Source organism: Oryzias latipes, chromosome 9 (assembly GCF_002234675.1).
Source record: "Oryzias latipes chromosome 9, ASM223467v1".
NCBI lineage: Eukaryota > Metazoa > Chordata > Actinopteri > Beloniformes > Adrianichthyidae > Oryzias > Oryzias latipes.
In genome coordinates this window covers 14,037,555-14,065,423 of record NC_019867.2, presented here as the reverse complement: position 1 = coordinate 14,065,423, position 27,869 = coordinate 14,037,555, and the positions used below count along the sequence as shown (strand labels likewise).

Genomic DNA, 27,869 nt, shown 5'->3' with positions numbered 1-27,869 from the left:
TATGCTCAATCACTTGCACTGCAAAAGCTTAATACATTCTATTTTTTTATTTGGCCGAGTCATTTCAAATTATTGAGAAATAAACATTTGCTAAACAGCATCAAGTCGACTTAAGTAAAAGGAAAAGTTTGACGTATTAAAACATTGGCCCTGTGACAGATGGACTCCGCCTTCGCCCAATAGCTAGGTCCGCTCCAGGAACCGTGATCCCATAAGGATTCAAGTGGCTTTGAGTATGGATGGATATTAAAGCAGGTGAAAACAAATTTAGAATATGTTCTTTTTTTATTGTTTATGTTCAAAAGCAGCACAGCCTGCGACCCCTGTCTTTCCAGTGTTTAACATCATTCACAGGGTGTTGTTTGGCAATTTTTTTCACAGATTTTCACACTCATGGATCCTTTTTGACCACATCACTCAGTTGTCATCCAGCTGGCAAGCCGTTCACAATGATATTCACAAGTTTACTATTAACTTACATTGGACTACCTCCAAAATATAAAGAAACAGAAAGTACAAGAATGATACATTCACATTTTTTCTTCACCATAAAATCCACTATTGCCATATTTTTTTTTTAGGACGATAAGTAGTATGAACGTAAAATCAAGCACAAAAAAATGAAGGCTTCGTTACCCACATGCAAGTTGGCAAATGCACACACAAAAACAGGTGAGTGCAAAGAACACATTGAGTTGTAAAACAGTTACAGTACATGGAGTTATCGCTCAGACAAAGCAAATGACATACGAGTCAGTCATAAAGTTTACACATTTAACTCAGAGTGTTACTGATATTGGCTTTGATATGTACATTATATTTACATTCATGCATCCATATGGAGGCCCCACAAAAAATACTCTTTCATTGCCTTTAACACACACAGATGCACTTTTCTTCTTACTATATACTATATGTATATAAATAAAGATTTACACAAAAGATGTCAAAAGCACATGAGTAGTTAAGAGTTTTTCTCTTAAATAATTTCCTTGAACTTGAAATCTATTCAGGTTTTCTCTTGTGAGCAGGGCATGGAATAAATCTTTTTATAGCATTGGCACTCTTTTTTTCACAATTATAAGGTCCAAAATAAAGAGTTATCTATTTAGCTGCACTAAGCTTCACAATGTGTTTTCATGCCAAAGTTACAAAGATAAGTTTCCTTTACTCTTTTGGATTAGCTGTGAGTGAGCCAGCTGCAGACCAGCGCCAAACTATTGCTACAATAACAGCAGAAATACTAAAATAAAATAAAAATTGGAAAAAAACAACGTACAGTGAAAATACGGTCACGCACAAATTTCAAATGATAAAGAATTTGGCTCTTTAGAAAATTGTTGCTCTCAAAGAATAACAATTTTTACTCTGAAGTAAAGGGGAAAAAAACAAATCTTTGAACAACAATTAAAGTTGATTATTTTGGCTATACATTTGCCTTTCAAATATGGTTGCAATAAATCAAACCAATAGAAGTTGTTGTTTTTCTTTCGGCTTTTTCCCATCAGGGGTTGCCACAGCGAACAAGTCGCATGGCAAACTTGGCAATGTTTTACGCCGGATGCCCTTCCTGACGCAACCTTCTCAAAGCAACCAGGCTTGGGACCGGCACAGAAGTAGAGAAGGGAACAGGGAGCAGCCCCGATTCGAACCTGGGTTTCACAGACGGAAGGTGCCGCAAACCAGCACGAGCTAAACCAAATCAAACCAATAGAAGTAAAGTATTTAAAACACATCATGTAGACAATAAAAATGAATCTGGTAAAAATATTTCTGTCTATCTAGTCCCTGTTTAAATCCTGTTTGTACAGCACACAACCAACATCAGACTGCTCCAGTCAAGGAGAGGCACATTAAAAAAAGGCTGTTCAGTATTATCAAAGGGAAGCAGGAGTGACCAAAAGCAGGATCCAATACAAGGCTAAGCCAGAGAGGGGCAGTTCAGCACAGGACATTTGTCCAATGATACAACAAATGCTGGAAGGTTGACAGATATGGGGACAACATGGTTCACCACAGACGTCCACAATAACACAAGAGGAAATGAAGGGAGCATCCCCAGATATCATATTGCATACTACTTTTACAGGGAAGTACTTTTATTTTTTATATTTAGCCTTTGACTCATGGTTGTGTGGGTAATGCTGTTTTAAATCTAGACTAAAAGCTTGTAAAGTAAGTGTCTTCTCTCAGAAACAGCAGCATGTATAGATGATCCAAAGGTGACACTGGTAGGGATACATGTCAATGTATGGCAGCTGTTTTGTTTGGATAACCTTTAGCAAACATGTCCTGTATTCTGCATATGGGCCCTGTTGGTAAGCCAGCTGTCAATGAGTCTGCTCCGTCTGATCATCTATTCCCTGCGTTGTCACACAGCAGGCTGGTTGTGCTCATTACAGCTTGTTTTTCCCTTTTCTCTCCATCTGGCCTGTCTTAATAAGACTGTATCAATATTAAAAAGCTTTAGGCCTCAAGAACTGCGGGGTCTCAGCGCAAGGTTATGATGGAAATCATTTAAAGAAAACTCCAATCAAAGTTTGAGCATCAAGATCTAAACAAATTCTTTTCTTCCAGCTTGTAAGCTGAGCTTTCAGTAGCTTGACTAGGCTACAATCTGTATAGCTCCATCCAAATGGGATTTTTAGTGAGAAGATTTGAATGAACCGAGCCGCTTGCAGAACATGTTCCAAAGCTTATCCAGAACCTTCTGTTTACAAAAAGAACAGCTGTGTTACATGAGGACATTTGCCCGGGTGTCAGGCAGTCGAAGTGCAACCAGGCCACCACCAACGAGCACTGACGAAGCCATGAGGATAGGGATAGCTTTGGTGATGCCAACAAGAGAGCCAAAAATCAGGTTCCCCAATACAGCAGCCAGCTTGCAAAGTGCATTGCAGAACCCAAAACCTGTTCCCCTGTTAAGAAAAGTAACAATTAGGAGGAAGATATGGAGAAAAGAAAAGTATAACATTTATTTTTCCTGTTAAAAAAAACAAACGCCTCATCCTCTCACCTCCTGACAGTAGGGAAGGACTCTGTAGTGACCACATCCAGGGAGTTCCAGGCTGAGATGCTCAGGCCATTGTAAAGGCATAGCATGAAAATCATCATGGACTCGCTGGTGCCAAACCACAAGAAGAAACAGCTGATGCCCGAAAGGATCATGGAACCACCTAATGGATTTGTCCATGGAAAAGTTGTTAAAACTCAGTCAAATCTCTTTTTTTGCAGTAAATCAATGCCACATCTACCTCTGTGAAACATGGCTAAATAAATCTTCACTTAACTAACAATTATCACAACTTGAAAAGGCTTCTTGCTTCTTACCCAACATGGACAGGCGTCCAATTTTGTCCATGAGAAGGGCAGACACGATGTTGCCGGGCAGAACAGCCAGTGTCCCCAGGAAATTGATGAAATAAACCCAGTAGGCACTGTAGTCGTCATCAAATGTCATTTGACATCCTATCTTGTTGTGAGTGAAAGTGCTGTTGATCACCTCTGTGCCATCGATCAACTTAGAATCATCAATATCTGCCCACATCATAAAGGAAGAAGCAGAACGGATGAATGGTTAAATTGAAAAATGTGACATAAATATATATTTCTATGACATTAAATAAATAAATTGTCATCAGCAAATTATCGATCAAATACTTTTTGAGAAATTAGGAACATCAATCGACATCTAGAAATATATTTTTGCTCACATTTTTTGAGTAAAAAATATATATTCTTTGTCAGTTGTATAAAATATGACATGTTGCTACTTTTTAACAATCCAATATTTTAATGTCACCTGTCAGATAAATACTAAAATGCAAAATCCAGGGCAAAAGAGAAAAAAAAAATCCCCACACAGACTACTTTTTTTTTCCTCCGCCCATGCAGGTCACATCCGATTCAGTTGCAAACAAAGTTGTAGGAGTTTGTTGGATCCTGAAAGCCAACTTCTTACCTGTGTTGTAGAAATATGCATCAATGAACGTACAGTTACGGAAATAGGAGCCCACTGACGTCACGTCATCAAAGTAGCAGTTACGAAAGGTGGAGTCAACAAAAGTGACCGACTTCAGCTTCATATTGATGAATCTGGAAAAACCATTTCATTATGCCATTTTTAACAGCAGCAATATCTGGCCTATTTGTTAGAAAAAACGTTTTAGGTGTATGAACATTTTAGACGTTATTGACTCCTCTTACTGGTCATTAATGAAGAGGCTGTTTTTATGGATCTGGTTCTCCAGCGTGAAGTTGAAGGTAAAGCTCTCAATGCGTTCATTGTTGTGGATCATCACTTTGGATGCATATTCATCGGCCTGCAGGTGTTTGATGACATCCGGAAACCAGACGGACAGACCGTAATATCTGCAATCACAGAGACAAAATAACATCAGGGTATCAAGACTAAATTGATCTGCTGATCAGTCAGAGATTATTGACTTTTAGACCAATGTCTGAGTAAACACTGATAGGACATTTGCAGCAGAAAGTAAGGAGACTCCAAAGATTACTTTTCTTTTATCTTTCTCTCTCTTGCTCTTATCTCTGTATCCACCAATGGAAGTGTATCGATTGCCTGTCTTTGATTGATTTTGAGATTGTGCAACTTATGCTCAGTGGAGATCAAGATGACAGAAAGGCAATGGCAATTCCCCAGAGCTTTTAACTGAACAAAAACACTTCTTCAGGTTAATATTCTTACCCAAATGAAAGCGTGAACCACACTACGGCCAGCCGCATCATGTTTTCTTGCATGGGGTAGTTAAAACATTTCTTAAGGTTTAGATAGATCTGAAATTGGGTATAGAGATGTGTTAGGAAGGGCTGTGGATACTGACACTGAAAAGGAAAAAAAAAAAAAAGAAGACTGAGAAAAGTTAGAAAATAAAGATATTACCCCCTGGATCTCAGTCTTTAACCTGAAGCAAAGCTTGGAAACTGGATTTCCAGATTCAGAATTCATTTCCACCAGCTCATCCAGCTGTCTTGGAGTTTTGATCCTGTTTACCTTTTAAATCAGTACAAGAAGCACAATTATTAATTCACTTTAGAATTTGCTCACATAGCCTTATTTTTTACGCTTTATCCAGGACAAAAACATATATAAGCAAATAAAAACTGATATTAAAGATGAGCAATGAAGGCAAATGTGAGCAGCAGGTAGTGGATGATCAATTCCAGAAACAAATTTCAACTAAGCAGCTTTTCTTAAAGTACAGCTCATGCAGCAATTAAGCCTGAATGACACAAACAGCTTTCAGACCAGTCATAATTCAGGCATGATCCTGAATAGCTGAAAGCATTAAACCTGTCCAAGCAGTGGCAGAAAAGCCTCTTTGCTTCCTTAAGCATCAGGAAAACCAGCTAAGATGGTGCAATGCACGCACAAACACTCACAGAGAAGACTTTCTCCGGCTGCCCACGCGCTCTCATGTTGGTGTCATGGATCTGTTTGAGGATCATCCAGGCTTCATCGTGTTTCCCAACCTGACAGGAAGGAAAGTAAGTGCAGGAGAAAGAAAGAAAAAAACGAGGATGAAACACAGCATTAGCTTGACATGCACAATTACTGTATATTAATGCAGTCCTTTGATTTCTTCATGATGAGAGTCACAACAATGGTGAGTCATTTCACTTCAAAGGGTAATTTTCCCGGTAGCAGCCAACCTACTGTCACAGATCTTTATGCTTCTGTTTTCCAAACAGGTTTTTATTTTTATTTTGCATGACTCATACTGTTTAGACCTGATGTCATCTGCTGGAAAATGTCAAAGTGCTCTTGGTTTGTCTGACAGGTGCTGAACGTAAAGATGATGGGCCCTGACAGCTGTGGTCAAAGGCAAGGCACCATGACACGCTCCGACTCAGGAGGAGAAACCGTGACAGCTTTTACCCAAACATGTCTTCAGGAGATCTGCTTACCTCCAGGTAGAATCTGGGACTTTCTGGCATGAAGGTAAGGGCGACCACGGCTCCAACGCAAGGCAAGGCACACACAACCACAAACACCCTCCAGCTGTGAAACTGATACGCTGAACCCATGCTGAAGCTCCAACCTGTAAACAAGAGCAAAATGTCACCATCTAAAGAAAAGCTGAATGTGGTTAACACATGAAGGAAAGAACATTCATCAACCAACAAAATTATGGCAAAATATGGACTGGATATCTAAAAGTTTAGGAAAATAAGGTATTTCACCGAAATGCTTCATGAAATCAAATCAAATAAATTGGAACAAGCATAAAAATAAAGTTCTTTATAATTTCACTCCGTTGTAAGTTTTTTTCATAAATTATCTAATGCTTAATTTTTATTTGTTTTACTTGCTTTTAGTTTCTTTTCTGTATTTTTTCAAAGTTTTTTTGTTTTTGTTTTATGTGTTTATAAAACATTAGAGATAAGGCTCTTTTTTTTAAAGCACATTAACCATATTAGCAAAAAAAATTAACTTCATAGGCAAAGCTTCAAGTTATAAGATAATTTTATTACGGAATTACAGCATATTTGGGGAAATAATTCCTATTTTTGTGTAAAAAGACCTTGTACATGTTACTGGTTCAGCTACCATTTAGCTTTCTAAGTGATTTAGATGCTAAAACTGTTTAACGTCAGAATATGGCTACTCTGGTGAATTTCCAGTTTTAAGAGAATAAAAAAAGCAATTGTAGTTAGTTAATAGCTCTCAAAACTATTCCCTGAAGAAGCCAGGACTTAATAACATCAGATGTTGTGAAAAGATTACTACTCTGTATGTTTACCAGGGGCGATTAGACTGATCGAATTGAAAGGTTGAATTTAAATGTTAAGTGTAACTCTGGCCCCGAAAACACAGATAGAATGAAAAGAATAGATGGCATTTAAATGGGAGCACTTGACAGCCTTAGTGTAGTAATGCATAAGCTCCATGGAACGGTGACTCTGCTGGGAAAGAGGTGCAGAGGGACGGGTTAATTGAAAGTGTAGGGATTGAATTGAGTGTTTTCTGTTATGTGAAATCTTGTTGCACTTGATCGCAGCCCACAGGCACTCTTTCAGGCTCATTAATCACTGTTGCGTGCACACAGACACACACTTGCAGAAAGGCCCAAAAGAGAAGCACAACACCTCACACATGGAATATATGCTGGTGTATGAAACAGGGAACAGTACAGAAATTAGTATTATGAATCCAGACAAATTACACTGCCATGTTACACTCCTAAATCCTAAAACACTAGGAATTATGTAAATATTCACACATATTTAGACATCATGAATACATATTTTTCCAAGGCAAGTGGTTTTTAAAAAATGTGAACATGTTCTGTAGCAAAAGGCATCTACAGTTTCTTTAAGAAAGCAAAAATCCAAGAGAAAAAAAGGTTTGTATCCCAGACATATAGTAAACTTAAACATATTTGGCAAAAAATTTGTTTTTTTTCATTCAAATATGGTCATATGTGCTTCATTGTACTCACATCTTTGAACAACCAAAAGTTTCTAAAGCATCTTGATGGACTTCAATAAAGTCTCCTCTTCATGATAACTTCCGTCTTGATTGCTCTGATTCTCAGACAAGTTTTTATACAAGATGCAAAAGAATTAAAAAGAACGGCTGGGGTCTCTGTTGTGACTTCCGAGATCCCGCCTCATGCAGAGACTGCTCCAAAAGGAGTGTAGCCCCATTATCCATCACCAGGCGTAGGAGGGAAGCCACAGGGTGAGGAGTTAATGCTAATAGTTTTACCAGAAAAAGACTGCTTAGAATTAATCTTGCAGTATATTAAAATCCTGCTTTGAAAGCTGTTAAAAGCAGGATTTTAATATCCAAGGATGTTGGCATCTGTTGTGTGTAGCATGACTGTATCCCAAGAGAGGCCATGATGAGGAAAACATATCTAATTGTGGGGGACATAAAAATAAAAAAATATATAACACTGCAATAATAAATCATTTAAATATCACTTGTTAAAAAAAAATCTTTAAATTACATATAGATAACATAGCAAATAAAACCAACATATTTGTTTTTTGATGGTTAGAACTTGATCTTCATAGAGTACAAGTTATATTCAAGATGATAGTTTTTGTCATGTTAGGGAATCATTTGGTCTAGTTTAGAACTTAAATGCGTCTCCACAGTGAGGAGGGGATAAAAAATGGGCACAAAGATTGAAATGGTTAAAGTTGTGCAGCAGTGACTGACTTCTCTGCAGAAATGTAGCATGACTTCCTGTCCCTGAGGGTTTGAGTTTCCCTCAGACAACTGAAATCTCAGTTATGGGGATGATGCATAACTGATATCCCGGACTGAGAAGGCTGGCTGACTCAGATGGATAAACGCAGGGTTGAGGGACTTTCAGTAAGAGTTGGGAATCTGGTTGACCCTGATCTTTGAGGGGGGCTGCCTGACCTTTACCCAGCAATCTTTATTTTTCTCATTGCTGATTACAAGGATTGGGTGGTTTTGGTTACCAAAACTACGAAAGATTTCATTTACGATAAGATGATGAATATCAAATATATGTATTCCTAAATTTCAAATTAAAAGACAGATTAATAACAGTCTGTAAGGCCCTCTGGGAGACTGTTCCACAGACAAGGACTATAATGGCTGACTGAAAATTTGCTTCACGTTTTGGTTTTAACTTAAGAATAGAAAAAAGAAGCCTTGTACCAGAGGACCTCAGCGACTTATGGCTTGATAGGCTCTTTCTGGGAAGACCAGGGAGCAAGGCATGACAAAAATCTATTCTTCTATAAATAAAAGCATGCCTTAGCACCTCCGTGCTGGCAAGAGAGAGACAAGATAACATCCTGCTTTTTGTTACATCCTGAACATGGGGAGTAGTGGTTCGAAGCCTTGCTTTAAAATGTTTTCCACATTTAACTATTCTATATTTTTTGGTAAATCCTCTCCAAATCATTCCAAGATTAATTGGCACCAATTTTTCCTTAACCTTTTTTTACCTTTGCATTGAGGCAGCTCAAAACTTAAGGCCAAAGTCATTACTAACACCTAGCAGTTCATTTTTCTTGAAAATGTAGTTTCAAAGAATGTGGTTCTTTTGGAGTAAATATTACTAAATAAAATGTATAATGTAGATACTATGATAACATAAACATGATATGTAAAAGAGGGGTGAAGTAATGTCTGATACAAAACAAAATAAGAATTACCCTAAATACACAACTTAAAACTAGCAAAGGCTCAACCTGACCAATTTGATATGTATCTGGGATTTGCTAAAGTAAAATATTATAAGGAAAATTGCTAATAAAAAAAACTGCTGATCATCTAGCTACCAGTCTTGGGATGGGGTTTGACAATCTGTGACCTTTTCTCCTGAAGAAGACTAATGCATTTATAGATTTACAGAGTTTGGAGAATACTTCATAAACATACTTTCTATTTTTTATTTAAGGGATCACTGAAGATTACAAAATAGCATCTCCTTAAAGTCTTAAAAAAGCTTCTTTCTGTTTGCTCATGTAAACTTAAGTGACCTTTCCCAGTGTCCGATGACGCGGTCTTCAATTTTTCTTTAAAAAACCAAATCTATATGTATCTGCTGATCTGCAACATTGTCCATGCGTCCTGCTCATTACATGCACACAGACGCAGTAAACCACAGACGCACAGTCTCTCCTCCTCACTGACGTCACAGGTTGGCTAAAGCACAGTCGGGCCATAAATCACCTCTGTAGCTTTGTCCTATCACAGCAAGGAGAAAAACCTAATTATGCTTGATGAAGAAGAACATTCTGCAGAGACAGAGAGGGGACGCTATAAAATGAAGGGGCAGGATTAGACAGACAAATGCAGAGGACACAAAACAGGAGGAGCAAGTGAACAGAAGAGAGGAAGAGTAATTTGAACATCAGAGAGGAAATGAAAAATATAGGAAGGTAAGAAAAACGACACCCATCAAGCACCATCTGAGACTTTTTGTGTGAAAGTCTGCTCAAGACATGACATGCAGTAACAGACAGACAAACAGACAGTAACAAAGCTTTGCAATTGAATTTCATGGCTTTCAGTCTAAATATCAGAGGCATTTCTTCTGAAAAACTAAAGGTGTGAGGTTCAGATTGAACATAAACACTGTTCAAATTTTCAGCTGTCTTGAAAAGCTTAATTGGAAGTTGATCACATGTTTTTTAAGAGGAAAATGAGTGTCAAAGTAGAAAGTAAGAAAGAATATCATACCCATGAATGAATGTCATACCCAAGATTGGCTAATATTAGTGAAAAAAATGCAACACGATTCTAAAATTCTGGATTCATGTATTTAAAAATTATGGTGAATGATGATTGAATAACATCTAAAGTATAATTTCCATTTTCTGTCATGACAAATCCCAAAGGAAAAAAAGGGAGAATTTACAGTAGAGTAAATTCTGTTAAATACAATTTTACAAGAACTTTGCAATAAATCACACCTTTTTTTTCTAATCTCTTTGTGCTTTTTAGTGCCTTTGCATACATTGATCTGTTTCTGCTTGCAGTCACTCAGTGCTAAGGGATTCATTCTCATGACCACTAAAACTTCAACATCAGAGAGATTTACTGTTTTTTTAATGCCTTTAACTTCTTAGCACTTAGCAATGATTGATTACGTTTGAACTCAATCGTCAAAAATGTTTTGTCAAAAATGCCTTTCCCCAAGATAAGCAGAATTTGTTAAACTCAAACAATAATAGAAAAAACAAACTCAAATAAGACTTTTACATTTTTTTGAACATTATAATAAGGGAACGTAAATTTGCTCTCATGTTTAACACTTCTATTCAGGATCAATGACCTTGAACTCACCATAGTGCGGGATAATGGCCCAGGCCATTGCCGATGCATAGATCTCCCCTATCATCCAGAACATGCACAGCCAGCTGAGGTGCTCTCCTCTTTTTTCCCGGGACAACACCTCAGCAAAGAAAGAAAAAACTATGGGTACAGCACCTCCGATCCTGCAAGAACCAAAAACAAGAGAAAGTGGTATAAATGTGAGGAAAAAAAACAGCTTTTTGAATTGGAAAATGGAAGTTTGAAGCCTATTATACAGTTTTAGTCAAAAATCAACTGCAAAAATGGACCATTGTTAAAACAAACTTGGATAAAATTGTAATATTTAAAAATGGCAAATCATCCTCTTTAAGGCTTTTTTCTTGTGATTCAATGATGCAACCACAACACTCAACTGGATGGGTTTTTTAATAACTCTGAGTGACTCAGCCTAGAATGATATAGGTGCAATTACTGAATTAGCTCTCAGAGGAGAAGTTACACTGCCAAGGATGAAGTAATAAATCACTGTCTATGCCACGAATCCAAGCCTTAAGACAAGCCTATACTGTTTCACATCACTCTTGTTTTCACAAAATATTCAGAGCAAACAAGCATGATCAACTAAATGTCTTCATTATAAGTCTTAGGTTTTATAGCCGTTGTTCTTTTTTAACAAGTTACAGTAAATTAAGTACATGTCGATGTTTAGCTAAAACATAGCTTAAGGGACCTTTTTTTAGCTTTTTTTAAGGCAAACCTCTCCTTATAACATAGCTTGAGGGACTCAAGACCAAAGTTAAGATTTTCAATCAACTACCAGTACTGTAAATTAGTCTTTTTTTTTCTTTTTTGAGAAGTTGATCTTTTGGTCAAGAAATCCTCTTCTTAGAGTATCAAAAATTCAATTTACAAAGGTCTGTTGCACACATTTGCCTGTTTGTTGTGGCAGTTTTTACTGATGGAAAAAAATAGCTCACATTCCTTAATTTTGTGTGTCAGATGAATTAAAGCTGATTTGAGAGGCAGACCTAGATTACATTTTTGAAGATTGTCTCAGAATATACTAGTTAATTTATGCTCTTCATTTTTAGAGAAATTTAATTGTAACTTGAATCTAAAAGGAATTAAATGTAAACCATCTGTGTTGTGAATTTTACAGGGAAGACAGAAAATTTCTGCAAGAGATGGCAGAATCCAAATGTTTCCACTCATAGTTTACACATGTTCATTCAGATTTTTGATGCATTTCTTTTACAAAATCAAACTGTTTATAGTCAAATGGTATGATCAAATGAAACTTAGTCAAATGTCAAGTTGAAGAATTAGGAAATGGCAGTGTAATTCTTTAAAGAAAAACCTTTCTGACTTTAGTTGAAAGACATTTTTTATGGTAAATTCGATAAATAATCAGAGCCTTGCCTGAATTTGTCTCATAATATCCAAGCTGAAACTGTGTCTTCAGTGAGTTAGCATCAATATCAGGATAAATGATATTATATTGTTTCTAAGGATAAAGCGATAGATTCAAAATGTGGCTCTTTTCAATGCTTTTCATGATTTGTAACATCTTATTAAACAGCGTCACTTTATCACTGCAAAATGATCCACTCTGATACCATGTTAGACTCATCGATCGAAAAAAAATCTATTCATCTACTTACCCAAAACCTGCAATGAGGCGGCAGAAGAGGAATAAGCCGTATCCCTGGACGAAAGATGACAGGAAGGCAAAAAAGCCATTGGTGGACATGCAAACAAGGAGGCACTGCCTGCGTCCCAGTTTGTCGGACATCCCTCCCCAGAAGAACGCTCCAATCATCATTCCTAGGTAAACAATGCTACCTGAAGGAAAAAGAAAAAACATTGGCTTAATACTTGTTTGCCATGAAACAAAATTCTTCAGTCTTTTGCATTTTCTTTTTTATTTGGTCAAGTTACCAGTAAGTTCTGTGAAAACTGCTGTTAAGAATGACTTTGCTAACTTAAATCATGCTTTTTATTTTCCCAAATTCCTGAATGGCATATTTCAGACTTGACATATTCATCAAATATGAAAAAACTTTAAAGTTGATATGAGTAATTAAAGCAAAATAAAAAAGTCCAGCTGAAAGACCACAAAACGTACGCATTATAAAATATACTATGTGTTTAAATGTAGCAAAGATAAAGAAAACTAAACACTCAACAAAAAAACTTTTAGCCACTTCTTGCTTGTATTTATTGCCAATTATATGAAAAAGATTGTTCTGTGTTTTTTCTTACTAGTAAACTCTTTCAGTTTGTAAAGATCTATATTCTTACACAGAAAAAGGCTTTTTAATCAACTTTCAGTATTCAGTATGTCATTATCATGTCCCATAACTTCACCCTTTTTTTAAGTCGTGTTCCTTTTTTATTTTACTTTTTGGTTACATTAGGGATTGTTTGGCTGTTTCAGTTTATTACTAAATTTAGCTCCTGTTTATATGCTGCGGTCCTCCAGACGATCTGGAAAAACCCAACAGGAAATCCCAGCCTCAAACAGAGGAGCATCCACTTTTCAATGTTGGAGTTTTTCACAAAGGCGCTAATCATCCATTCAAGAAGTAAAGTGACTGGAAAATAGTTGCTGAATTATTCTGTGAACTTTTACAAATGCCCCTTCATGGAAGTAATGTAATGTTGAAAGGAGCTATTCAAAAGTTTAAAAATGTAGCAGTTTCCTTGTCATGGTCAGTTATTGCTGCAATCTTTTTGTCTCATCCCCTGAGACTTTTTATGTTGACTGTCTCCATCCTTTTTTAGACAGTTCAGTTTACTGGTTCTGATTGACAAACAAGTGTTCCCCCTGTGTGGGATTCCTGGTTTATTTTACTTCTCTTTTCCCCCAATCAGCCCTGATTGTTTCCAGCTGAGTCTCGTCAGACACTTGTTAGAGCTGGTGTGTTTGCCGGCCTTTATTCCCCTCTTCTTTTTTTCTTCTGGGTGCCAAACCTGTCCGTTTCTGGGTTTGGTTTCTGTTTGATACACTTGTTGTGGTCTTCACTTTTTTTTTTTTTTTTTTTTAGCAGGGTTTAAGGTTTTTGTAGATCCTGAAGCTGAGAGTCTTAAAAAAATGTAATAGGAAGTCTATTGCAGTATTGTTTGAGGACATAGTGAATTTAATGAGTTCCTTGGGTTTGCATAATTGATAAATGGAGAATTGATTATATATAAAAAGCGATACTTAAAGGACTAATGAGCAAATATAGCCCCTTCAGATGCTTGAAGTAGCTCACTACTGCAAGCTAACATCCTTACTTTGCTAGGAAAAAGATTACACGGCCACTTTTTTGTTTGTTCAGGGTTTTTTTTTTTTCATTTTGTTGTTGTTTTTCAAATGTATAGCAAATAGTTCTTTGGCATAGATGTATACTAAATGATAAGCTAAAAACGATAAGGTCCATTAACAGAACAATGTCCGTTCATTAGAGTCAATAAAGATCTGATTTAAAGAAAAGTAGAAAGCCTAAAAAAACTAAAACTTTTTAGTTTTTTTTTTCTTTTTAGAAAATACGATGAATACGAAAATTATAAACTTTAGGGCAAGGTGTGTCTACAAGCAAAGAAAAATGCATTTTTATTTCATACTTATTGGAGCACAAAAACAAATAATCCAAATGATTATCAAACAACTTTAAATCACAATGGATTTTTGAAACCTTCTTATGGACAGAATGCTTTCTACATTACACCATGACAAAGTGTATATGTTTCATTTTTGCATGACATATGAGTCAATCCTATTAGCATATGTTTTAAAATACAGTATAAGTTAAGAAGTACTAAATCTGCTTCTGCACTTTCACGTTTCTCTTCCACAGAATGTCTTCTTAAAAAATATTTTACAGATTTGCAACTTTCTCTCAGAGACATTGACTGTTTTAAATGTTAAATAAGGTTTTTGCAACTGTTGTCTCCATGTAAATATTACTGTAATTATGTATTCAAATGTTTTCTTAATAATACACCATTGTGATTATTACTTTACACACTGCAATGTTTTCAAGCAAAAAAACTTATTTCATTTTTTAGGGAAAAATACCACATTTCACAATGTTTTCAGTAATTTTTAAGGTGGAGCCATTTGTTCAGCAAACTGTCATCTGATTAAGAGTTATCATTAAATGTGATAAATACACCTCTTTACCTATTCTTTTTATTGTACGAGAGGTGTTTATATGCTCAATTTTTACATAGCACTATAAACTTTAGCATGTTTGAACCTGAACATGCCTTTCTTTCTATATTTAGATGCTGGTAAAAGAACAAACTGTACGTGCAAAAATTCATGTCCCCAAATGCCCTTTAAAAATCAGAATATTGTAGGGAGTGCAATACCTCACATGATGACTTTACGGAAAAGATACACAGTCATTTTGTATATCTTTATAAAGTTAATTAACAATTGAATATCAAATTATAGAATAATTCTGCTCCAATTTTAAAGGAACTAGACCATTTTTGAGCTAATGGATTTTTTTTCTAAGTCAAATTAAGGTATAATTCCTGCAAAAGTATTATTTTTTGTTAACCTAAATGCAAACCTTAACAGATTATAATTTTACTTTTAATTTTCATAGATTTGTCAAAACCCACAGACTTCATTATCTAACAAAAAAAAGTGATCCAAGTTTGTGATTTTTTCCAAAAGGAGATCAGCAAAACTGAAAATCTCTGGACAGAATTTGATGTCTTAATCTTGAGTATGAAACCCAACTGCTTAAAACTTTCTATGAAGCCAAAAATTCCCACCTGAAATTGGCCTTAAGACTCTCAGACTATAAGCCCCACTAAAGCATGACAGAGGCAAACTCCATCCTTCATGATGCTGTATTGGGGTGTCAAAACTTAAAAACATGATTTCTCAAAACTACAAGGCTCACTTAAGAGATTCAAAAAATTATACAGAGCTGCTTTCTTGGGCTGCAATCATCCATTTTGTGACGACTAAATGTACATTAAAGAGATTTTAAGTTCACAAACGTACTCAATCTCTCCTGGTACTTTTTAAAAAAAAAAAAAAAAATGCAGTTTTAAGTACAAATGCAAGCAAATTAAAAATCTAAGTTAGAGCAGCAGCGAGAGTGTCAAGAGGGAGCCGGTTAATGAGAGAGGAGTGTGCAGTAATTGCTGGATAGGGTAAGAGACGGGCAGTGAGGAGAAAAAGGGAAGGGAAGGCGCTGGTGCAGGATTCAGCCTTGTCACATGCAGAGGAGCACCCCGAGAGACGTGGAAGCGCTGAGCTGCATCACGACCTCCTCTGATTTCATGCTTTAATGCTTTCTCTCTCTCAGTAGTCCAAACTGTAGCACTGCATACAACACCCACCCTGTTTTGTAGTAATAATACTATCGTGCAAAAGTATGTCTGATGCACCCAGTAACCAGGCTTCTGGATTTCTGTCTCGCCTTTCTTTCTGTTAGCCTTTTAAATTATAAATTTATAGCTAATTTCTGTTGCCCTTTAGTCGATCTGTCAAAATTCCTCAATTTTTTTCTCCTCAACTTTAGACTCTTTTTTGCTTTTAATTTTTTTTTGCTTTTCTCTCCAACTTTTCCCCCTTTTAATACAAATTTTCTTTTTAGTTGCAGTAGTTTCCTTCCTGAACAATTAAAAGCAGATCTTGTGTAATAAACAGTAAGCATATTTTCATGATATTGTGTCAGTTTGATCATTTTTCCTTTTATTGCTTTCCACAGAAAAGCTGTTTAAAGTAGTCAAGACAGAATTATGAGAACTGGATTTAAAGTTGTTTGTTTGTCTGCACAATTAAGGCTTCATGAATGTAGTATTTAGTTTAAATATTGATCTCTTCAGCTTAAATGACTACAGCAAGTTAGAGGGTTTTTTTTCTTCAGCAGATATGGCTACCAATCACACGATTGATCGAAATCTTTACAAATTGATTTTCATTTGTGTTTTTTTTTTCTCCACAGAAATAGACAGAATTTAAAAACGCTTGCATTAATCAAGTGGTTTAATCTCCAGAGTAACATTACTACAGCAATGCTTAGTTGCCCCTGGACCATGCAATCCTGCACAACCGGCAAGCTGGCTCCAAAAGAGCGGGGTTAAGAGAGGGATGATAGGAAATTAAGTATGACAAGCAGGGAAAAGTACTAAAAGGATGCTGCTTGAAAGGAGACAGAGGGTGAAGTTAGAACACAAAGGCCAAGAGAAGAGAAAGAACAAAGGATCAGAAGGCAGTGAAGCAAGTTTCAAATTTAAAAAATGAAGAGGTATGGCACAGAGGGCGAGAACTTTTCAAGGGAAGCAAGGAGGGCAGGATGGGGAAAGTGGAAGGAGCTTCATAAAACCTATCAACAGCAAATGAGTTATTATAGTGTGATTCACTTTGTGTTTAAAGGCTTAGCTACACCGTTCCTGTTTGCAATCATCTGCTTTTTTTCTACACGTCTTTATAAATTACATCCACACCCCCTCCCTTTTTTTTTTTGGTCTTATCTATAGAGTAAGATCCTTTTTGACCTGTTACTCCCTCTTTATTAGAGTGGAAAGTAGTAGATATGAGCAAGATCAAAATGTCAAGATGAATGTACTCTTAAAATTTAAACTTATCTAGATTATTAAGTTTTCATGTTACAGGGTCCCTCAGTCAGGAACTTAATGTATGGCTGTTTGTGGTTAAAGGAGCTACAGTAAGTTGCCAGTTCAGTTGAAATTATTGGTCAGCTACTTCATATTTTTGCTTGTTTCAGTCCCACTCCGGTCATTTTTTGAACTATTGTAAAGCATTCTAAGCAATCTTCTGATCATGATTTTGCTGTTTTGAACCAAAATTTAAAAAAAACTCTTGTTTTCTGGGACATAGTTTCTGCAGAGCAGCAGGAGTTCATTACAAACTGACCTCTGATTTGTGGGCGGAAAATTGGCGCTCTGTAAGCCAGGCAACACTTGTTTACAATGTCTCTCACTACCTTACAACCCCAAGCTAACATTATCAAAGTTATCCAGCCGTACAGTTTTGAGCCAGATGTCAGCTCAGACGAGGAAAATGAAAACACACATGGCTCTACAAGTGGATGCATTGGAATGGATCAGAGCAGGACAATTGAGGCCTGTTGGTTTTGGATTTTACATAACTACAAGCTTATTCCAAAAGCATTTTTGTCTGCCCTTGATGCACAGTAATTTGTATAAAGAAGTACTCAGAAATGCAATTTTAAGCTTAGTCATGAGAAAAATGCAACAAAAACATGTTAAAAACACCCAAAGCAGTATTTTCATTGGAGAGGGTCTGTTATAACATTTCATGTTTAATAAAACAAGCAGTGAGCTAATGGCTAGATGAACTCCCCAAATATAAGTTGTAAATTAAAAAAAAAGTTGTTTTTAATTGTAACATTTGTTCCTTCCAATATTAAACACGTATTTCCTACAGACATACAAGCATGTTCTTTTTTAGTTTTGTAAGGATTTTTATTTATTTTTGTCTTTGCATTTCTATTAGCGATCTTTTATTTCGAACAAAGAGCATACAAAATAAGGCAGAAAATAAGTGTTAATTAATTAATTTATGTATAAATGTTGGCTAAATGCTGTTAAAAAATACTTTGTAATACATTTGAAACTGAGAAGACATAAGAAATAACTCAAAATACAAATGGTTATCTTTTCTTTTAAAGCTCCAATGCTAACAGTAACCCATGGTCTATTGTTTGGGAGGATAGGTTACTGAATGAAATGGAACAAAATGTACTGTTAGGCCAAACAAAGCACTATCAACTCAGCTGCACAATCTAGTTGCAGCAAAGCTTTAGGTGATGAGACCAGAACAACGATGGTTAACACTTCAAACCACATATATATGAAAGCTATTTCTGTTGACGGCACAGGAACACCAACACTAACATCTGGGTTTGTGTATGTATAACTATAAACAGCATTACTTAAGAATTACAATTGACAAACTGGTAATAAGAGGTCAGTTGCTATGTAATGGCCCCTACGGGCACACTTCCCTCAAGGGAACAACCACAAAGAGCCGATAAAACATGAGGTATAGGAAATAGGAAAATAAGTTCTGTGTCCTGTAAGGGAAAATAAAATAATCACTGTGCTGGTTGAAAACAGACAAAAATAAAGGGATTGGAAATTTGGCCAAACATAAAATAAGTCGGGAAACAGCTGACCCAGCCACGTCGACCGAATGAGTCAGCAGCTCCCTGCTAGGGCTGCCTAACTAAATCTAACTAACACAAAATGAAGAAATAAAGCCCACCAATTAAGTCTACAGAGCCCCAACCCCAAACCGATATAACAAACCCAGCCGGATGAGACTGCTCTCTGAGGACAAAAGAGGAAAAAGGAGAAAGACCAACCAGCACAGCACCTCCATGCCCTGCTCAGCCTGCCATTCTGCTCTCTGCCGTCTGGTTGAGGCCTGCTCTGACTTAGATACCAGGCAGGTGCTGATCATGGTTTTGGCACCACCTTCCAGGTGAGCAGAATGACAGAGCAGGGCAAAAGGGAGCAGTGCAACAGCAGCAGCACCAAGACATAACATGCTATTTAGGCTACAGTCAGACATGTACGCCGACACACGGACCAACAATAGGGTTCAGCCCAACAAAGTTGAGCCGGGCAATCGGTGGGAGATGTATGAAGAGAATGAGGCAGAGTGAGAGAAGATGGAGAAGCACATTGAGGTGGGGCAGGTAGGGAAAGAAAACGGGAATTACAAGCAAGATGAAACACAACCTTGATTCCAACAGAGAAAAAGAAAAGCTTTTTCAAAAAGAGACAAATACTGGTACATGGAAACACTGCTTCCAGAATGTAAGTATTTAAAGTACAATATATCAGTTAGGGTCCACATGTTCTGTTTAAATGCAAAAAATAGATATTTAAAATGGATATATAGGCTAATGGCTTTTTAAAGAAAACTATAGCACAAGGATGAGACGCTGTTTGAGCTATGAATGTCCGATTTGTTTAGATCAAAGTAACAGATCAAAACTGCTAAACAAAATTAGAGAATGTTTAACAGTTCAAATATTCGGGGCACTTCATTAAAAGAGGAGAGCTGGCTTCATTTCGGTTACATTTCATCCCCTTTAAAAACTGTTGTCTCAGCCGTGTGACAGCCAATTCTAAAGAGCAGCAGCAGAATGAGACAAAAAGGCTGGAGAAAAAAATGGGGGGTGTTACATTTGCACTTTGACTCCTCAATTGTATATCCCATTTTAAAAAGCACTCTTAACAAGTGACAGGGTTCATTCATCAAATCCAGATATTTTTAACTCAATGTAAACAAACTCTTTTCTAAAGAGGCCCAATCACAGCATATTTGCATCAAGCTTTGCTGTTAAGTTGATGCCTTGTCACCTTCCTGGCAGTTACTATCCAAAGAGTGTTAAATGTCCTTACGCCTGTACCGTCATATTGTGTCTGTTTCTGTACACAGCTCTTTGGTGATCGATAACAAATCTGCAGCCATTAAGTCTGCTAGAACTTCACTTTGACACAGAGAGATCACAGGGCATAACCCCCCCCCCTCCCACTTTCAGTCTTTGCACTGAGACCAGCAGACCGAATGTCTATTGCAACATACAAAGCCTAAAGCAGATTAACATTATTTTACTAAAAAAAAATAGAATAAAAAATAAAATCCCGAATCAACAAGTTCATAAAAATGTTAATATTTTTGAATTTCATATTTAAGTTTGTGTTTTCTGCAAAAAATACACCCATAATTCATTGTCTAATGCACTAACAAACTTTGCTAGAAAATGTGTGATAATAATAGCAATTTTAAAAGTCAGGTTTACAACAATGTCTATAGTTTTAGGTGCAATACACTTACCGGAAATTAATGGGTTTTCTTTTTTTGTTGGTTTTTTATTGTTGCTGTTTATATCAAGAGCCACATTTGAAGATCTGCATTGAGCCAAGGGACACATTTGTGAAATGTAGGATTTTTTCAGGTCTTAGAGACATCGAGAACCTCTATGCTCTTTTAAATCAAGTCCAGAATATGGATAATGAACAGGTCCCTTGTCCCTTGTCTTAAGGCCTTTGTTAAAAGTTGTAATCCCCGGTTTCACAAAAGAATGCAAAAAAATGGTATTTCTTTTGGGGGGTTGAAAGAAATAAGTGCTCTCAAAATAAATGACAATGTATTGACAATGTATGTATATGTATGAGTAGAAACATTTGAAAAAAACATCTTGTGCAAGGTCTGAAATGCAGAACTATATGTATTTTACCAAACTGAAAAAATTATTGTCTAAATATTTAGTAGAGAAATTTTTGTTTGCTTGTTTTTGCTTCTTAGGTTTTTCTATGCACAACTATTTGACAAAATAATATGTAAAACTTGCCTCCGTGAAAATGCACTTTTGAAAAAGGCCATTCAGTGAAAGTGTTTGTAAACTTAATGTCAAAAACTGGTGGTGAACCACCCATAATGCAGGAGACCGGGCTTGATGACAGAAACTTAAACATTTATTACAAAAACTGAAACATAACAAAACCCTGGGAGCAACAAAAAAGACTGACAAAGCAGAACAGAGCAGATGACCTGGTAAGGTAAACTGAAAACCAGATACTTAAATACACTGAGGGTAATGGACAGAAATTCTAAAAGCTGTGGATGGTCAGCATGAACATGGAGTGACTGATAGGGGAACAACTCAAAGCATGACCAAAACAAAGACCACTGGAAAAAAAACACAGAATCCTTTCACTCAACCAGACATTGCTTTAGGGTGCACTGACATGGCAACAGAAGAATGTCTTAATCATGTTTGGACTTAAATATGATGTGCACCAGCTTTTGGTTTTCACATGTATCATTTAGACACCAAATTCTTGAGTTAAATTTCAGCATCTTTTACAATCAAGCAGAGATTTGCAGAAAACATTGTTATTGTGCTCAACACAGGTTTTATAATGGAATGTGAGTCTGTTTGTATTCAACATAAATGCAAAACAACATGAGTCTTACCTAGCCATCCTGAGCTAGAGTTGGGCACACACATGTCTGTCTCAGCGCTGGGTAGCACAAATCCCACCACAAACACTTCGACACCGTCTGACATGAGTGCCAACCCGAGCACCAGGAACAGCTGCCACTGGAACCTCCCATGCCCACACTCCTGGATGATCAGCTCATACTGCTGGGCCAGCTCCTCCTCATCTGCCTGTCGCTCCTGCTCCAGATCACTACGATCCCTTGTGGCGTCTGACACTGGTTGCCCCAGTGCCACCTGGCTCTTCTTTTGCTTCGTGTCTCCTGCTGATGGAATACCCTGGTATTCACCCTCATAGATCTCATCCTCGTCATCGTGACCCTCAGTAGCATCACTAGAACCGCCCTCGTTTTCGTTGTAGCTTTGCCCATCTTGCGCTTGTGAACTCCGGTAGATATCCTCATCGTCATCTTCATCATCCTGGAAACGTTTGTAGTTTTGATGAGATGAGTACTCATCTGTGGCACGGTCCACGACTTTGCCGACTTTTTTTTGGGCGTGCCGCTTGGCCTCCTTGACCACGCCTTTGGCTCCTTTAACCAGGGAAGTCCTGTGGTTGTAAGTGTCCTCCATTCTTGTTCTCAAGGCAGGTCTTTGGAGTGACTCACCAAGTTAATTGGTAGAGGATCAAGGCAAATATTTGGAGCTCAGTAGAAATAGTTTGATCGGAGGCCGTTGATATTACGAGAAACTTTGTTCTGGAGTCACCACACCGGATAACTCATAATGGCTGCAGCAGTCGAATTCCAAGTGGTAGAAAAGAAATAAAAAGGAAAGAGACAACAGAGAAAAAGAGGAATTCAGTTTTTGTCAGATATGATTACTTCTGTCATACATGTACATGTCTGAGGACTGCTTGAACAAGACCCTTATGTTGGTTAGTTACTCTGGGGAAAGCACAAGTATCAAGGGACAAAGATCTGCTCTGCAGTGGTGACACCACACTTTTGCCCGTTCATCATTGCAAAGTATTTTTTGTGTAGAAACCAGGTAACAACTGCAAGTATTAATGTTTCAGCTTGTGAGCCAGTGAACCATAAACAGTCTCTGTGAGAAAGGTGGATATTTGACTTCACGACTACATTGTGCAAGCCTGTCTAAGTAGTTTAAATACCCACAATCCTTCAGTCTCTGTGAGGAATTAAACAGGGATGAGTACCTCTGTGTGTTGAGCTCAACTATTTACCCACTTTCTTAGTAAGTCACATTTCTCCCTAGCCTTTTACATATTTGGATTACCATCAAAGACTTCCATTATAAATGTTGAAATGCCTTAAGAATATTAATATCATCAGGAAAAAAAATTGTTTGGCAGGGAATAAGATTCTATAAAAATGTTCTGAACATTTTCTTCCAAACAATACTTAATTCAATTGAGAGAAATGACAAGACTGGAATGGGCCTGTCAGGCTTAACTTTAAGTGGAGGGATCATGAACAGATAAAGACCCAAGCTTGTCTCTGATGTTACTGGTTTTGCATGGCATAGTGTCTTTACCTAAGTGTTACGGATATTAGATAGCTGCAAAGAAGCTTTTGCAAATCTAAACCCTATCCAACAAAAGATTTGTGCACACGATTACATCAAAACTGCTTTCTCCCCAACAATGATCTTTGTTTTGACCTGAAGAAACAGCAATGAAGTAATTTTAAAAGAAAATCAAAAGAGCAATGTGACAGCATTGTGCTTTCAGTTACGATTCTTTTAGTCACAGTCACAATTGTTTTGTTTTTATTTTTTACTGATTTTTGAGAGTTTTGCTAAAATCTTTAGCAGACTCTTAAAATATCACAGGGAAAAAACATATAATCAATTAATAGACAAATACTTTTTCTCAAATTGTTTTTCTCTGTGTGAGGTCTTCCTCACACAGAGAAAAACTGCACATGGAGTAAACTGATGTCTCACTGCCTCTATGTAAAATCCTCATTTCTTCAAAACCAATTGTCCAAGTAAAAGAAATGTGGCATTCCCATGAGAAATTACTGTTGAAGACAGAACACACCAGTGAATGACCAGACTGGAGATGGTCAGTACTGTCCAGCATGTGCAGTCCCCGTACATCCAAGAGTTGCTTGCTTCAGCCTCTAATGAACACTGAAGTCCTGTCGGAAGGACACAAATCACAGGGCCGGCCCCAGTTCCCATAATGCAATTTTCCAGGGGAAAATGACACTGCTGATTCAAGGTGAATCTCCTCATTTCTTTTGGCTCATTGCATAACTTTTAGGGTTGTAAGAGCACTCCTCTTTGTAAAAGTTTAACTTTTACTGCCTGCAATGACCACAGACTACATCTTTTTTGTTTTTAAAAGTAATTTACAAAAGTGTCACGAAATTATTCTTTGCACATTGATTTCCGACTTAATATCTTTGTAACACCATCTTTTGTGAATCCAAATATAAGAGCATGACTTCTTTAAATAATTTCACACATTTACCACAATTCTAAACCAAACCATGTTTCATAACTCTATTTGCCTTTTAAATATATATATATATATGTTATTTTTGGCCCTTTTTACAGTACTATGTATCTCTGTAGCTGTTTCAGCAAGGCATTTTTTTTCCATTAGGGGACTATTAAAACTTGAATCCCATAATCTTTAATGATGAAGTCATGATCACAGCTTTGCTTAAAATAGACATGTACACACTGGCAAAAAGTGATCTGGTGACTTTGGAGCCTGCCTGTCAGAGAATCAATGGAGTGTATGGCGAGGTACGCTGTCAGCTCTCAGGTGACCCAACCCCACCTGACCTGAGCTGATGAGAGCCCGACATCAAAGACAGCCAGAGCACTGGGAGCAATCACAATAAAATTCAATAACCCCACACTGCCAAACAAACCAGTCTTTCCAGCTGGTTTTCTCTTTTAATTTAATCTTTACAAACACCATTCTAAATTTTACTTTAGTACATAAACATTACTTTAATTGTACTTTTTGCCAAACCTTTTGTTCTTTATTTACTTTATTTATTTACTGACATTTATAACTCATTTATCCAATGACATTTGCTATATTTACACAACCCTTGAAGAAATAATACCAACAGACTTAAAGAATTTAATTAATTTGAATCCACTGATGAAGAGCTAACAAAGTCACAAGAACGAGCAGAAAGAGGAAAACCTTTTTCCTTCGTCCCAGAAGTACTTTCTCCAATCAGAAGCAAGAGTGTGCAAAGCCATAATGAGTCATGTAAGCTTGACCTAATGTAAATCTTAAGGTAATGCTCTCTGTCTTCCTTAATGAATAAAACATGCACTTGGGCTTTGAAAGTACTAAAGTACAATTATTTTTTAAAAAGAATGATTAAAAATATCAATTGGGATTTGAGAAATTTTCTTTAAATGCATATTAAATTCAAAGACTGTGAGGTTGTTGTTGTTTTCAACTAGTACAAGTGCATCATACGTGCAAGAATGGGAGGATTAGAGTCATGGCTTTCATCAATCATAGTTTTGTAACTTGGGGGAAAAAAGTATTTCAAACCAGTGTAGGGCTTCGATACATTGTATGATTAATAAATGACATTTCAAATTAAATGCATCTTAAACATTGGTCAGATTTGACTTGTAGATGCCCTATCTTTGCAAAGACACGTGAGCATTGTGACATGATGGTTCCCTTATATGCATAAGAAAAAAAGCAGGTCCATTCGCTAAGTGGGCAGAGCGGAAAGTAATCCCATCAAAACAGAGAACCTGTGACCTCATCTGGAAGGCAGCCTAGGACATCTTACATTAGAAGATTTCATCAATCGCCGAGGCTGCTGACTGAAGGAGGAGAAATAGGGAGGATGGTGGTTAAAGACAAATAAAATGTAATAACGGTTAAAAAAAAAGTTACATGATGCAAGCATTTAGATTGTGTTGGATTGTGTCACCTTGCAGATTAATAGTATCACTTGAACAAAAACGTAAAATGAGATCCTACATGTCTGACTTAATTTCCAATTGTATAAAAAATATTATTGTGTTTTTTTTCCCTTTCAAGGTGACACTAAATTAATTAAAGAACTGGATTATGTTGCAATTTTCCAACATACAATGTGACAGGGTTAAATGTGTTACATCATACACATATAGTACTGTGTACTGTGGTAGGGCTATCCATATAGAGCCATGATCCAAAATGAAGAAATTAATCTTGTTGAATTCTCTGTCAGGTTTTGCTGAGGTAAGAAAATCCAAACCAAATAACCGCAGAGTGGGCTAATAGCAATTTATTTATTAAGTAGTTAATTAAAGAAAAATAAGAGATGACCAAAAGGAAAAACACTTGTGACAGCAAAAAAAATAAATCTGATTTTTAAAATAAAAACGTTAAGGTTTTATTATTCCCATATTTCTTTGCAACAGTTTAACTGAAATAAGATTAATTAAAGCAGGCAGGTAAATGCCGAAAAAGGAGTCTCTCGGAAGGATTTTCTTTTAATGTTGGGCTCATCAGTTAGGGCTCACAATGAGCTGAAACTTGAGATAATCCAGCAAGCAATTGGATAATAATGTCACTTTTGCAGCTTGGAATAAAAATGATTTGAAATGTCAGTAAAGATGAAAGAAAATGTTTCAACTTAATAGCTTTACCTTAAGTTTTCCCTGAGTGCTTCCTTCCCTGTTAACCCAGCTGCATTACTACAGCAGCCTTTGGACAGCAAACAAAGCACTTCGCTACAGATTTCCAGTTCACCGGCTGTGCGCCTGTCAATCGCTCACTGCTTCTTGAGGTGCAATTCGTGGATGAGTCAGTTGCCTGCTCCCGCTTCCTGTCCTCTTTTTGGCTGCAGCGCAGAGTGCTTTAACCGCCCTAGGGCAGGTGGCTGGATTTCAACAGAGCACGAGCGCTCTACAGCCAACAAAACTCATACCAAGGAGGGGAATTCCAGGAAATGACTCATTTATGATTAAAAAAAAAAAAATACACATTGTGACCTGCATAAAAGTGAAACCAACACAGAAGCCACTTTAAGAAAATTGACAAGTATTTTCTGCTTACTTTGTCATAAACATGTAAAAACGCATCACTTAAGTGTCTAAAAAGGCAACCATAATAATTACTTTTGGTCAATTCCCTGAAACTTGGAATTAGTTTGAGAAATTATTGTTTCTAACTCAGAACATTTGAAAAAAAATCTATAAATAGAAAGTAATTACTTACCATAATTTGAGGCATTGAGGGCTGACAGCTGAAACTTAGCCATGACACCAGAAAACCCTTTCTTCAGCGCAAAATAGAGACAATATATCCGGGCTTTAGGATGTAGATCAACACCAGAGGCAACTGGCAGAGCACGACTCGGTTTTTCCTTCTTCTTCTTCTTCTTCTTCTTCTCTTTCTTTCCTTTTTCTTTTTCTCGACGTCGTCCTCTCCGGTTGCAGCCCTTTAAGAGACAAGAGGGTGCACGCAGGAGACGGCTGCGCGCGAGCCAGAGAGGGGCAGTGGAATCGATAATTGTATTTCACCGACCGAGTGATGCGGGCAGATCCGTCCGACGGAACAATCTCGTTAGAGGTGACTGACGTGAAGCATTGACGGCTGAATGCTGAACAGTGGAGACGGGGCTCGTTTAAGCAGCCAGGAAAAGTCACGGATTCCCGTCTGTTTGCATAAAGCACTTTTTTGTTACTCTTATGGAAATGTGTCAAAATGTTTGGCCAAAATGACCATTTCTAAAAAAAAAAAAAAACAACAGCAAGTATTTGCCTCTTTTACCCTCAGTTTCCTGTAAAATTTTTGTTTGGGTTCTATGAATTGTACATGTTTCGTGAATTCACGCTGTTCACTTTATATCTTTTTAAGAGCTCTGTCCATGGTGCTGACTGACCAACTTTGTTTTTCTCCATGCTGAGTGCGCGAAAACTGAGGGTTGTGTTTCAACAACTGAGCATACAGAACATTCCCTTGTAAAAATGATAAAAATGAAACAAAAAAAAAATGTTGAAATACACTTTATTGACAAAAAATGACAAACGGCTGTGTAAAGCAATAGATAGTTAAGAAAATGTGTCTTTTTTTAATTAGAATTCAGCCAAAGAATTCAAAGCAGGCTGCCATTTTCTATAAAGGGGGGGGGGGG

At 36.9% G+C, this 27,869-nt stretch overlaps 1 protein-coding gene across 1 annotated transcript; it reads right to left on the bottom strand.

Annotated features, from left to right (window-relative positions):
* Positions 1-49: 49 nt before the first annotated feature.
* On the bottom strand, positions 50-27,758 carry LOC101157543 (synaptic vesicle glycoprotein 2C). Its single transcript, XM_004072433.4, has 13 exons — positions 26,951-27,758; positions 21,762-22,516; positions 12,433-12,613; positions 10,802-10,953; positions 5,929-6,062; positions 5,404-5,493; positions 4,904-5,014; positions 4,709-4,797; positions 4,207-4,371; positions 3,962-4,095; positions 3,331-3,537; positions 3,017-3,176; positions 50-2,918 (listed from the first exon to the last, which is right to left on the bottom strand). Exons 2-13 carry the CDS (start codon positions 22,357-22,359, stop codon positions 2,735-2,737), a joined length of 2,205 nt encoding a protein of 734 aa, XP_004072481.1. The 5' UTR covers positions 22,360-22,516; positions 26,951-27,758; the 3' UTR covers positions 50-2,734.
* Positions 27,759-27,869: the final 111 nt, after the last annotated feature.